This window comes from Onychostruthus taczanowskii, unplaced genomic scaffold (assembly GCF_017590055.1).
Source record: "Onychostruthus taczanowskii isolate IOZ18803 unplaced genomic scaffold, ASM1759005v1 scaffold59, whole genome shotgun sequence".
Classification (NCBI taxonomy): Eukaryota; Metazoa; Chordata; class Aves; order Passeriformes; family Passeridae; genus Onychostruthus; species Onychostruthus taczanowskii.
The window spans coordinates 4045425-4060199 of record NW_024503568.1 but is presented as its reverse complement, the minus strand read 5'-3'; the positions used below and the strand labels follow the sequence as shown (position 1 = coordinate 4060199).

General features: G+C 41.2%; 1 protein-coding gene across 1 annotated transcript in view; it reads left to right on the top strand.

Moving 5' to 3' along the window:
- Nucleotides 1–589: 589 nt before the first annotated feature.
- SCIN (scinderin) overlaps nt 590–14775 on the top strand; it is a 47688-nt gene continuing 33502 nt past the window's right edge. The window contains exons 1-3 of the mRNA XM_041418229.1: nt 590–797; nt 4471–4625; nt 6193–6354. Of these exons, the coding sequence (XP_041274163.1) occupies nt 599–797; nt 4471–4625; nt 6193–6354 (516 nt within the window). The 5' untranslated portion in view covers nt 590–598. The remainder of the gene's footprint in view (nt 798–4470; nt 4626–6192; nt 6355–14775) is intronic.

Sequence of the window (14775 nt, the reverse complement as noted above, 5' to 3'; positions counted from 1 at the left end):
TTCTGAGAAGGGGAAATTGATATAAATTCTGGGCTTCATCTGGAATCCCAGATGCCCCCGGCCCCCGAAAGATTCCTATCAGTATTGAACAAAAGAAATGAGATTACTGGGTCAATGAGAGCTGTGCTCTGCCATTCCAGCCGGGGATGAAAAAGCGCTCCACTGCAAGTGCAAGCTATAGAAACTCTGTATTCTGGTATGAGCAGTTCATACAAGGCAAATGTGATAATTACAGAAGCAAACAGCACAATGCTACGACACCTGCAGACACTGGATTAGCCCTCTTGTACTTTTCTTTCTTGTCTTTTTGGGGGTTTTATCCTATTATTTTAGACTAGAGAAACGTTTGTAGTGAGGGTGGCTGATTTCTTTATAACACCCCTCTACGGCGCTGGGCAACAGACGCCAAAGGGATTCCGGGTGAGTTTGTTTAACAGGCGTGTTAAAAATTATTAATTTAAGGAGAGCCGAGCCGGCCCCGGGCGCTGCTGGAAGGGGTGGGACAGGCGCATCGCTCCGCACCCGCCCGGGCCGGCCCCGCCCGCCCGGCGCTATAAACGGGCGTTGCGGAGCCTCCGCCGCTTCTCCGCTCCCAGCCATGGCTCCCGAGCGGTTCCCGGCGGCGTTCGCCGAGGCCGGGCAGCAGAGTGGGCTGCAGGTGTGGCGCGTCGAGCGGCTGGAGCTGGTGCCGGTGCCCCCGAGCCGCCACGGCGACTTCTTCGTTGGGGACGCGTACCTGGTGCTGCGCACGGAGCGCCGCGGGGACAAGGTCGCCTACCGCCTGCACTACTGGCTCGGTAGGAGCGAGGGCAGCCCGCAGGGCACACCCGGCTGCTGAAGGGCTCGCCGGGCTCCGGGGCATCTCGCCGGGGCTGGGCTTTCCCCGCCCTTCTCAGTAAGGCTGCGGGTGCGAGGCTTCCAAGAGGGGTACTCGAGGTGGAGGCAGAAGTGGGGCTGCTACCGAGGATCGGGCTGGTGCCAAGCGTCATCTCCTCCGATGCTGAGGGACTGAGTGGTGGGACAGTGGGGTGTGACAGAAAGGTGAAAGCTTGCTTACTTTGTGGTGGTAGTTCGGGAAAGTACTGAAGTATTAAAGGCAAATCTTGGCTGCACCCGACAGAGGTTCTGGAGTGAGATCTTGCTTTCACTCACGAGTAATTTTGTTGCCTTTGTTTCTGTGTGGGTGAAAATGTCTTCTTGACCATCTCCCTGTGGTGTTGTTGCCCTGGTTTGTGTCTGGGTGTGCCTTTTCCAGCTAGATTAATTTTGCTTTGGTACAGAGATCACATGCAGGCACCAGGTTTTCTTTAAAACCTCGTTAATATCAGTCTGACAGCCTACTGCGATTGGAACTGGGCTGATGTCTTCCACTTTGACCAGCCCGCTTTTCATCAAAGTTCTGTTTTATGTGACTCATGTCCCGGAGGTTTCATGTGACTTCCCCATCTGGCGACAGATCCTGCCACAGTGATTGCTGTTTAGCTGCCTGAAACTTACAACTTTTTTCTTCTTTCACCAAGTTTGTGTTTGTAGGCAATCATCTCAATGAGCGCATATAAAGATAGGTAGGTGTATTAACATTAACGTGCTTGAGTTGCTGCAGTTCTCATTGTACTTTTGCATGCATTGAAAAATAATTGCAGATAAAGCTTGGATTGTTTCTGCTTAAATGTTTGAGTGTTGAATTTTTCATGTCTTCGGAGTTTTCCAGCTGGCAAGCATGTTAGTGTCTATGTCTGGTAAGAGTATAATCATAGATGGCAGTGTGAATGAATTTCTGGCAGAGACTTTTCTGTCAGCAGTGCTGCTAATTAGTAGCAGGGTTTGGCTTTATAGACCTTTGTTAATGAAGCTGGAACTACTCATGTCCTAGTGAAGGTCTTGTAGACACATCACAGGGAGTGATGTAAGGGCTGTTTGCAGCTCTTGGGAAGGGAAGGTAGAACAGTGACTGACATTTGCAGCAATTAAAACCTCATTGCTGGTAGCTAAAGAGCTTTAGTTGTACACGTTGATGCACATGTTGTGCTGATGTGGTGCTGTCTAGGTAGTCTAAATGGCTTCAGGTGATCTGGGCATCCACTGTTGTTGTGCAGCTGGTGAGGTGGCAGCAGGGAGGCTCACTGCTGGCAAATCCCTTCCTGCTTACTAGATATTTCAGTAGCAAGGTGGAGTAATCTCGAACACTGCTGCGCACTTAATACAACAGGAGACCAGGACTTCAAATAAGGTGTATTGGGAGGGCCAGTCACTCTCAGGGCAAAAACTGTAGAATAATGTTGGTATTTTTAACTGGTTCACACTGCTGTTATGTTCACCAAATTTTTCCCTTGTAAGCAAAGACTTTATAATCTGTGGGGAGGAAGATCACAATAGGGTCTTTCTGAAGACTTCCCATAAGTGTTTCTGGACAGCTGCAGCAGTCACTATCTCTCAGACTTCGGGATGTAAAGAAAGAATTACTGTGATGGGGGAAACAGTACAGACTTTGGTCTTAGGTACTTACGAGGCCCTTGTCATTTGGTGATGCAGTCCTACTCCTGCTTGTCATCTGTGGTATGTTATTGTGGCAGCCACGTACAGTGGCTGTGAGTGTGCACAGATTCTGACCCATAAAAAGGACCCCCAACATCAAATTTTCCTGTTACATAGTGACAAAGGTCCTCCTACTGCCTTGCTCAGGCACACCCAAGGGGTTAAAAGAAGGCTAGACCATGGGAGGATGGTCTGTGACCTCAATGTGCTGACAGTCTTCAGCTGTGACTGGCATCAGTGGGGTAAAGTGACCCCCACAGTTGTTGTGCCATGCTGAAGCTTCGGAAAGCCAGTGTTTTACCAAGTATCTCACATACACTGAGATGCTGTTGAGGTTGCATAATTTCTGAGCAAGCTAACCAGGGTGCATCAACATTGTTGGCATGGCCCACCAATCAATGTGTATCTGTTTTGCTGCAGCTGTATCTACTTTCAACATTGCTCAGACATCCTGACTCAGTTGTCTCTACTGGCACTTGAGGGATGCCTCAGTAGCTGTACTAATCCTAAGTAAGCTGTCTGCACTTGAAACTGGCCTTAATGGAAATAGCACCCACTGTGCCAGGATGAAAACACTTGTGCAAGTGAAATTGGCTATACCCCACTTTGTATCTTTAATAAAATCATGCATGGTGTTTTTTAAACTATTTTTTAACCCTTGTCCCCAGAGATGAAGTCATAAGATCTGTCCATGTGACCCAGGATCTGTTCTCTGTTTGGTAAAAGCTTGTTCTTTTTTCTTTTTATGTTCTGGCTTATTTATAGGTGTTTGTGCCTTAAACTGGAAGATAAATCTGGTTTTCATACAAGCTTGAGTAACTTATGCTTGGATTGATGCTCACTTGATTTTTTTTTAATTGGATTTTGCTGAGTATTTTATTGCATAACAGCTATGAGACCAAGTCTGATAGTAGTTCTTATCTCTGACTGTTCAAAAACCGTTTTTCTTTAACCCTGAACCCTGTTATGTATTTGCAAGTAGTAATTTAGAAAGATCTAGTATTAATGGGTATGATTACCCCTATTTAGAAAAAGAACAAAAAACACCCCTTAAACCTCAAAAACATTGCCATTGCCTTTTAAGGTGGTACCCAGTTCTGCAAAAGCATATTGGAACATAGCAAGTTCTATCATGGAACAATTGGGACCCAAATGGAAGGCCTCACCTTTCCTTTTTCTACTATAGTTACTGAGAAACCTGGGTTTTGAGACTTGGTTCTATTTGTGCTTTTCTTGAAACAATTAAAACTGCTGAAAATGTTCATCCAAAATGTATTAAAATCTTTGGTTTATTGTACAGCCTGTTTTCTGCCTGTGCAGGCACCAGCACACTAGGTCAAAAGGCTATCTTGCTACAGTCTTGGGAATAGGCTACTTTCTACAAGGTACAAAACAAAGTGTGACCTCATGAAGCAAATATCTGAGCCCCAAAGCTGCTTTTCTTTCTCTCAGCTGTACCAGGCAAAATATCTTGCTTACGTTATAGTGTCAAGAGGATTCTTTTGAATTATTCTGGCTCTATGGCTTGGTGAGTTGTTCTTAGAATAAATATATGTTTTACCATCTGGACAGTCCTTTCACATGGCCTTTCTTTCTTTGAACTTCAGCTAAAAGTCCAAAAAAGATTACAGCTGACACTTGCCATGCTAAACTCAGTTAAATTATTCTTTTGTTTGAAGATTCTAAGAGAAGATGAACTTCTCTATTTTTTACTCCCTTTTCTCCTTATGAATGCAGTTCTACAAGTAGTCAAGAAATGGTCTGGAAGATCATGTGATTTGGTGGTGAACAAGATTGTGATTCAGTGCTTTGTTTCTGCATAAACATGGGTTATACAACCTGCTGAAGGCAGTGTCCAATTGTTGCAGAAACAATTTCTCCAACAGAATTCAAAATTATGTTAATGTTTTATTGACATATTTCCCCTTATTTCAGGGAAAGAATGCACCCAGGATGAAAGCACAGCTGCAGCTATCTTTGCTGTTCAACTGGATGACTATCTAGGAGGAAAGCCTGTGCAGAGTAGAGAAATTCAAGGATATGAGTCTACTGAGTTTGTGGGTTACTTCAAAGGAGGAATTAAATACAAGGTAAAGAGTCTGTAAAAATACATTCTGAAATTGTATGTAACATTTTCCCTACATAAAAATGGTTTTCTTTGTAAATGGAGATTTTAAAAATAGTTTATTAATGCTTTGTGGGTTTAGATCTGAACCACCCATCCTTAACTGTAGGAGTCCAGTGTTTGTACAGAAAGCAGCAGCTTGTTTGCCGGTGCCTCTTCTGATATGTGAAAACCTTTCCCAATTTTTTTTCTCCAAAATAAAGCTGTCCTGAAATTTCATACTTGTGTGTCTGAGAGAGCTCATAGTAGGGACTCTGTGTCTGGGAGATGTTAAATGTCACAGAAAAAATTTCTGACCAAGTATTTTTGTTCAAATGCAGTTTGCTCAAGTGGTTAGAAACATTAATAGAATGGAAATACCAGAATTTCATAGAACTTCATTTGAATCTAAAAATGATGTTTTTGCAGTCCTACTGCGGCTTTTTTTTCTGAAGTAGATAAAACAATCTCCCAAAATTTTTTGAAAAATTTTAGCTTTTGGAAAGGTATAGTGTCAGTGTCCTTGTGTCACTTCCAGAAGCTGAATAGCTGAAAAGTAATTTTTTTTCCCCCCCCATCAACAACTGTGTTTTTTTTAAGAATAAAGTAATAGATCTCCTGAGAATGTCTCCATAGTAGAAGCCCTGGGAGCCATGGCTCAATCAGCCTTTTCCCTCCCCCCATTATGAAGGTTTGTAGCTTCTCTCTATCTACACAATCAAGCTTTTAACTCTGCGTAAGTAAGGTTGGCAGTGATGCACCCTAACTTTTACATTTTAATTTTTTTGTTTTGGTTTGGTTTTTTTTTGTTTTTTTGGTTTTTTTGGTTTTTTGGTTTTTTTTTGTAATTTCAAGAGCCACTCTCTGTTCCAACACAAGGTCTGAGTCTCCCAGAGGAGTGGAGAATGCTGCCTCACAGAGGCAGACATCCAAGCCAGTTTACAAGATTATGCTTATTTTTACACTCACAGATTGTAAATCAACAGTTTGCTCTCACTTCCCCTAGTTTGCTACTCCTTGCCAGGTTGACTCTTAAGTTGCAAATATTCCTTTCATAAAATTGCGGAGCTGCTGTGGAATTATCTCTCCATCTACATGTAACCAGGGACTAAAACCACCTGGACCTCTGAGATTCAAGTTTGAAAAACTTCAAAAGGAGCTGTGTATTTCTCTGCTTTTCCTCAGTCCTTGACTTTTGTCCTAACAATGGGGTTCAGTATTATCTCATTTTCTGAAGGAGATAATACTGTAAAGGAGAGTGCTGTAAATTTTGTGCTTTCACCTTTGCTGTTTATCTGAAAACCCTTTGAAGGACGGTGCCATCTGCTCCCTTGGCTAAAGGCTCACACCTGAGAGTTCAGCAGCACTGATGTCTGTCTGCTCTGTGGTCAGAACTCTTAAACAGTACATTACTTTTGCTTGCTTCTCACTACATAAACTAATTTTTTCCGCAGCTCCTCAGCTGTAGCAAAAAAAAAAAAAAAAACCAAAAAAACTAACTTTGCAGAAATTAAGCTGAAATAAAGCTGACTGCTTTGTTTTGTTTTATTCAGGCAGGTGGTGTTGCCTCTGGATTTAATCATGTTGTTACTAATGATCTGAGTGCCCAGAGGCTGCTGCATATCAAGGGCAGGAGAGTTGTAAGAGCCACAGAAGTCCCCCTGGCGTGGACCAGCTTCAACAAAGGAGATTGTTTCATTATTGACCTCGGAAATGTAAGTATTTTCTAGAGCAAAACATGAAAAGAAAGAGCTGCATCCCTTCCGAGGTTTGAGTCATCTCTAAAATGCAAAACTGATTTTGTCACGCATGTGAACCAGCAGAAAGAATCTGCTTTAGAAAATTTGTTTTAGTGTTGCACCACTTGAAAGGTTTCAAACTGCCCTAAATGTTTCCTGAAGTGTGCACAGATTATCTGTCAAGAAACGGCTCTCTTTTCCAGAGAGGAAGGGCACTGGGGTTTTTCACTACTGGTGTTTGAACAGCTTAAACAGTTCATTCTAAGTCCAGTCTGACTTTGGTGCTCTCTACCAGATGAATGGGATCAGTCCTAGTACAGAGCAGAACACAGATTCAACCATTCTCTTCAGAGCATTTCTTCATAGTCAAACTTTGATAGTTACAGTAGACCCTAAAGAAATAGCTGCAAAAGTGATTATAAAACTACTTGAATATTTCAAGAGATCACTTGAGAAGCAATCCTGTGCTCAAGGCTTTCTGCTGAAAACAAGTACAGACATCACAGAAGAATATCAACACATAAGAGAAGATAATTCTGCTTGCTTCACGTGGCCTAAAATGTAGTACTGTCACCTCAGAATACATGCTTTCTGAAACTAAGAATAGCAGCTGGGATGTAGTCCACACTAATTTGATTCTAGTTACCAATTTGAAATTACACTCACATGTATAAAATGGAAAGCATGTGAAAGGAAATAGTTTATCTGCAGTTAATTTTAACTATAGTATTTCACAAGGAAGTGGTCAGCTGCTTCAAGATCTCAGGATTCCTCTGACCTATTGAAAAGTGGGTTCTTCTGAATTCATGGTATGAATTTTCTCTGAAATAAGAAAATTCATGGTTTCTTTTTCTCTGAAAGTATCCCCTAGTATGACAGTTGAAGATAATCAATATAGCTACTTGATACCAATATATCTTTGATTTTTATTACACTTCACAGCCTTCAGATGGAACACCAAACAGTGTTTTTGGAATATTATCATACTTTCCTTATGTCAGCGTGGTTTAATCATGTGGAACAGCCTTGTGATCACTATCCAAAGTAATCTCTCAATGTCACTTTGCACAGAAGACCCAAATCGTCTATTCCCTCCCAGAGTGAACCCATGGGAGGTGGAAGGTTTGGAACTATGTATTGCTAGATAATGCTGCTTTTGCAGTAAGGCTGTAATGGGGCTTGAGTTTTCTGGAGTTAAACTCCCATGGACATGCTGTGGAACTGGGTGTACTCCATGAATTTAACTTGTTCTGACACTTATTATGCTGCAGTTACCCAGATGACCTTGAGTAATTGCTCGGGCCACACTGCAGGCATGGCAATGGCACTGATGAAGTGCACTATTGATGTGTTGCAGTGTTACATGTGTAGTTTGGGGCATATCCCTTTTCGTGAGAGGAGAGTGCTCTCACTAAACAATTGAAATGTAATATGGCTTTAGAGTCTTTACCTGATACTGAATGTACTTTGGGAGCCTTTTTATAGTGTAACATCACTGCTTTCTGATTCACTGTTTGACAAGACAGAGGTCAAGCAGCAATGGAACCCTGTGCCTTTGCAGGAAGATTAGATGTGAACAATCGCTAGATCCCTTTTTTTTTTTGCCATTCTCTGGGAAATGTCAGTCAAATCACGTCTAATACAGTTCTTGGTCTTGTCATGTCAGTTGACAAAGAGATTTTTCTGGGTGTACTGACAAGTTAAGGGAAAGAGTGTTTTAACATCTAGATATTCACAGTCACAGGTTATTGCATAAACCAGACCATGCTTGTGGGAAATGAAAATGGGTGACATAGTTCAGGATGATGATATACAAGTCTAGTCAAGTACCTCTAAATAAAGGAGTGTGATAGAAAATACAATGTCACAGGAGAAACCTTGCTCAAGTTTTATAAGAACTATATTTCAAGCTGAAATAATTGTACTTCAGATTGAAATTTTCCATGATTAAAGGCCCATTGAAAATGCGGAAGGCTTTGTGAGTCTTTACAGGAGCTCTTAATTGAATTTAAGGTTCCTTTGAAAAAAAAGGAAAGTATTTTCAATAAAGTAGATTTCTCTACTTAACAATTGAAATAAAGTTAATCTTAAATAGGGTTGCTTTTTAGTCTTGGTATTTATTGCAGACCACTGCAGACTCATTGTCTAAGAATAATGGGCAGTAATTGCATGAAATAATGAGCTTATGGTCAGTGCTTTTAATATCAAGTTATTGTAGTGTGTCAAATAAGATGAATTTCCTAGATTTACTTTCCCCAGTCTCTTCACTAACCAGAAGGATGGTCTCTATGGCACTGAAAAATGTCTTGTGCTGTCCATTTCCTGTTATATTTTATCAAGCTGCTTATCTAATATAATAAAAAATCATTTCAGTTTTCCTGTTATTCTCAATTACTGCAGTATTTTAAACTCATGGTTTGAAGAGATAAGGGAAAATTATGAAAGATAATAATGAATAGGAATAAAATCATTACTTACTACTAGGATTTCCTTTACAGGAAAAAGTAAAAAGGGTGTGTGGGCATTTCAAGCTAGGTTCACATATTTACAGTTCAAGTTCTGATGTGTATCGCATACCTGGATCATAGAACAGTTTTGATTGGAATGGACCTTTAAAGGTCATCTAGGTCAACTCCCCCTGCAATGAGCAGGGACATCTTCAACAAGCTGAGGTTGCTCGGAGCCCTCTTCAGCCTGACCTTGAACGAAGGTTGTTCCATCTTGATCCAGTCTTCTAAGTTACTGGAGTCAAACCCTGGCTGGAAATAAGATCAAAAAATAGTATTGTAACTGGCTGCCTCCTGACAGTCTCTCTCTTTGTTAAAAGTGGTTGGGATCCCATGGGATCCTGTTCCATGTGTACAGCCCACACAGCACCTTGGCTCATCTGTTACTAAACCACATTACAGCACTTGAAATACCCTGCCGATATCTCATCTTGCCTCCCTTGAACTCTCTTGGCTGGAAGAGAAAATAGCTGCAGAAGGCAGAGAAAGCGCTGTCTGTGCTATCAGAGGGATGGTTATCTGTGGGAAATGTGTGAAGATCTTTCACTCAAGCAGTCTTCTGTAACACCATGAGCTGTGACTGTACTGATCTTCCTTAGAGGGAGTGATCCAGGAGAGTGCTGGCATCCCAGACCCCGGTTTAAGTTGAGGTGTTTTTTCTGCATGGGATTTCCATGGCACCTCTTTGGTGAACCTGGGAATCTCTCTGTAAGGGAACCTTTAGGCAGGCAAGACAAGTGCAGGGCATTTGCTGAGAGGGCCTGGAGTGGAGCACACCTTCCTGTTGCATAGTTCCAGACCTTCCATCTCCCATGGGTTCACTCTGGGAGGGAATAGATGATTTGGGTCTTCTATGCAAAGTGGCCTGCTCCAGGCCTCCCAGGAGCTGCTATTTTCTGCCACACAATCACAGAATATGCTAAGTTGGAAAGGACCTACAAGGATCATGAAATCAAACTCTTAGTCCCACACAGGACAGCCCCAAGAGTCAAACTATATGCCGGAGAGCATCATCCAAATTCCTCTTGAACTCTCTCAGGCTTGGTGCTGCAACCATGTTCCTGAGGAGCCCATTCCAGTGCCCAGCCACCATGTGGATGAAGAACCTTTTTCTAATACCCAATCTGTACTCTTCTGATACAATTTCAGGCCACTCCCTCAGGTCCTGTCACTGGATCCCAGAGAGAAGAGCTCAGTGTCTGCCCTGCCTCTTCCTGTCAGGAGGAAATTGTAGACTGCAGTGAGGTCTTCCCTCCATCTCCCTTCTCCATGCTGAATTGACCAAATGACCTCAGCTGATCCTCACACAGCTTCTCCTCAAGGCCCTTCCAATCCTGTCCTCAACTATTGCTGGTATCCCACCTGAGAGGCACCAGGATGGGTTTGACAGCTCTTGGTGGCCTCAGGCTGCCTGGCCTGGCTCTGCGCTGCCCTTCACCTGCGGCTGCAGCTCTCCCTGTTTCACCCCATCCTCCAGCCACCTCCCCTCAGACACAGTCCTTTTTCTTCCTTCATCACCAAGACAATTCTCAAAACAGCCAGGAGCAGGCAGACATGGAAAATGATCACAGAAGGCAAGGGGAGAGATAAATCACTGTGCCATTTAGTTAATAATGCACATACAGTTTCCGAGGCTATTTTTTAGTATTTATTTAGATGCATATATAAACATGCTCTATATATGTATATTTCTGAGAAGATGTGCTAAAGACTTTCATATCTTTTGTCAATTGTCCTGGTTTAAAGTGGGAAGGAAGCTTGTCAGTATTGTGACATTAACCCTGTATGCTGGTTATTTATGAAACTGGAGTGTTGAGATGTGTCAGTAATTGGGGTGGTTATCGAAACATGGAGCAGAAATAATGGGAGTAACAGTAAAACAAAGCAACATTAACTGATCAGCTGATTTTTTTGAATGCTTCCTAACTCAGTTTGGGTAGCCCCTTCTATATGAAGGCTGTCTGAAGTTGTATCCTTAGTGACCAGCAAAAATATTCTTAAATAGGGTTGCTTTTGTGTATATGTGTGTTTGGATAGAACTTTGTGAAATGTAAGACTTGGCTCCCTCTGTCTGATTAATCTCTTGATGGGAGACAGCAGCAGCGCCATGAGCTAGGTGACTGCAAAGGGCAGGCAGAGAGCTGTGCACTGCTCAGCCTTCTCAAAGAAATGAAGAGAGAGTTGTTAAAATAAGGGCGTGAAGGGCAATGTGTGATAGCTGCCACTGAGGTTTCAGCTTGGGCCTGATTGCAGCTGGAAAGTTTTGTCAGTACAATAAAAGTTCTCCAGGCAGAACATCACCCTTCTCCCAAAAGAAGAGTGCAGATGGGTGAGGTGATAACTACAGCTCAAGCGAAATGAAGTTTGAAGGTAAACTGTCCTCAGTTGTCCATTCTTCCTGTTCCTATAGAGATGCTGATAAACTGATCCATAAACAACCAAGAGGTTGCTGGTTTGAAATATAAGAGTCCACAGTATTCTTAGAAACAACTTGTGCTATCTAGCAATCTGTGTATGTATTTCTCAAGGGCTTCATGAATCCAAATGAAAATTATGAAGTTGGAACTCAAAAGTATGAGACTGAACAGAGTTGTTGTCGTCATGTATCTGGTCAGTATGTTCCTAATAGAACCCATAATAAGCATGTCAGAAGGAGGAAAATTGCTGCCTTTCAACAAAGACACTAGAAGAAATACATCAGGCAAAAATGCTGGCTTTTTATGACAGCTGCTTTTCATAACAACTGTTAACTAGGTGTAGATTAAATTATGATAACAAAAAGAAAAGTAACTTCTAAGTAACTTCTGCTTTTTAAAGAGCAAGAGAGCAAGAGAACAGATACTTGCTTTATGGTTATAACCACGGGGTATGATTCAGCATCACATTGCAACCTTAAGCACAGTTGTTCTGGTGGTTTTTGTAATCTTCCCTCACTACTTCTTTTAGGTGACTTTGCTTCTCTTCCATTGGATAAAGCAGCTCACAATAGGCATATTAATTGCTTTAATAAGCAAAGTCACTGTTAAGGTATAAGCAGGGTTGAGAGAACAGGTTCTTGCATTTTGCCATTCATCACTGTACATATTTAGTTGCTTTCCCTGGCTCTAACAACTGACTCACGTAGGTTTTCCATTCACATGTTTCCTCCCACAACTAACCTCTTCTCTGGTTTCCCCCAGCTGAGAGTTAAACTATTGCTCATGCTGCAGCAGGGAGCTGCCAAACAAGTAGCTGAGCTTGAAGAACTAAAGTGATTAGGTTCTTTATTAACTTATTAACAGCATTAAAATGTTGCTCTGTCTATAAAATGTGTATCTTGGTAAGCAAGCATCTTAATTTTTCTGTAATTCTGTGAACCAGTTAGCCAGCAGTGTAAATACCAGCATTCTAGAAATTGCTGTAGTCTCAAAGTCATCAGATGGAGGGGGGAAAAAAAAAAAAGTCCTTTTGCCCCCTACTTCAGTTAAAGTATTCAGAGTATGGATTTTTCTTCATACTCTATGGACTGGAAAGTTTCCCCTCACCCCCACTTGTACACAGAAAAGTCACTGCACCAGAGATCATTGTTTAAGCTTTGGGTGGACTGGACACACATGTATCCACAAGGATTCAGTTAAGTTAGTTTTCTTCCTGATGTTGTAGAAAATCCAAATGTTTTGCTGCTTGAGCTGTTGTTGTTTATAATTAAGATTATCCTGGTACTGACCCCTTAGTCCACTGTGGTATAGCAAAAACTATTCCTAGTGCATACTAGCAAAACAGGTATGAAAGGAAAAATGAATGTACCAGGCACATGACTCTGCTATATCTGACTTATTTTTAGTCTGAAAATTTGTTCCATTTGAGTCAAATGGGAGACACCAAAGACTGGTTACAAAGACACTATTGTAATTTTAAGTTTTTTTTAGCTCATGGTGGCCTCAGAGGTGTTCTGGCTGAAAGAATTTGGAGGTTGTTTTGGATTATCAAAACTCCACAACTTTCAATGGTTCACTGTATTGCAGTTTCAACAAATTTAGATTTTATGGATATGTGAAATGAGAGGGTTTTTTTTCCTTGCCTGTGTCAAGTGTTTAATCCTTTTAATACATACATATTGTTAGTTCCTTAAGAAAACCTGGATGTCAGTAAACTGACAAAAAGCACTGCATTCAGTTGTTTTTGTTCAGTTATTTTCCCTACCATGTGGATTTTGTTTATTTGATTTAGCACTTTTCAGGACTTAAAAAAGGAAAACAGAAACATAAAAAAAAGGCTCCACACTCTTGCTTTAGGGCTCTCCTTTTTATTTCCAAAACCTTTGTGTTTGAAATACAAATACCAACGTAATATGCCAGTGTTTTACAAATACTTAGAATTAAAGACATTAGAAGTATTTCTGTTGTTTGCAGTTCATACTTTTTTCCCAATTTATTTCTATTTTGTATTGGCATTTCTTCTTTGAACATACTAAGTTTAATTACAGAGCTGGACTTTTAACAAGCTAAAAGGAACTCAGGCCTTATCAGAGCAGCTGTTCACTAATAACTGTGGAGAGTCTCAGCTGAATGCCTACCTATTATTTTGATAGTGGCATGATAAGGTGGGTATAAAGCTTTGCCAATATTCATGTGTGTTGCATCTGTCTCTAGCATTGCTGGGCTTTTTTTTCTACTTCCTTCAGGAGGTGAGTACTTAGGAGTGCTGGCTCTTTTGGGGCTTCCTACAGCACAGCTCTTCTCCTCCTGACCCACCTGTCCTGACAAGCCTCATCAGCCTTTCTTCTTATGTGGGCAAAGGTCGACAGGTTTAAGGTGTATCAGGGCCTCCAAACAAAGAATAGACGTATGCCAGCTTGTGATGCTTGGCTTAAGTTCTTAATTTAAAAAGTTTAAAGTTTATTTCAGTATTTTAAGGTTAATGAGACTTTTAACATTTCACTGTTATTTTCTACCTAAATGAAAGTTTCACCACAAATTATTTCTAATTAGAGTTTTGAAACCTATTTAATTTGCTTAGCTTTTTAATATCTCTTCATATAAGAGAATGCAAATCAGCAATTACAGTAGAGGCCTGGAAATTAGTAGATATTTCGATAGACATACAGGTTTGAAACACTTGTATGTTTAGGGCATGTTTGACTAGAGAAAAACAGCTTTATGGATTTAAGCTTCTTGGCTTTTCCTGTTGTTGTCCTGGCTAAGATCAACAGAAATGACCACAAAAGATCCAGAAAAGAGAGTATATTTTCATGTGCCTCCAGACTAAGGAGGCTGCCAGTTGAATACAGAGGTGGCTATGTGTGGGAAGGGAAAAAATTGTTTTTTATGTCACTTCTGAAATAAGTGATTTTTTTTTGTTTGTTTTTCCTTCTCTTGCTCTGCATGCCATTTGGGGCTGGAGCAGGAAACAGGAGGTGTTTCACAGTCCCCCTCCATACAGGGAAAAGTGCCAAGGTGCTCCTGCTCAGGGTTACACATGAGCCATGCATAGTCATCCTGACGCACAACCTCTGTGTAGAAGCTAAATGTTCAGTCATTTTTAATGTGCTGTAGAAATCTCATGTGACTTGCACAAGGTTACTCTGCAGGCCAGAAGCTATTTGCAGTAAGAGCAGTGGATTCTGACTCTCTGTGGGTGGAAGACCAAACTGTTTCCCCAAAATGTGCAGTTGAGGAGAGAGCTCATTCTGACCATGGTGTGCATGGCACGTACCCAGCTTGCCTTCCCAGCCTCACTCAGGAACTCTAGGGTTGTTGCTGTTATTTGATATAACATTTTTCATTATAAGGTTAAATTCATTACAATGCTACTCATTATATTATATTATATTTATTCAATATTACTCAATATATTATGTTCATTAAAATGCTAGTTTAATTACAACATTATTCATGATAATGTTTTCTCG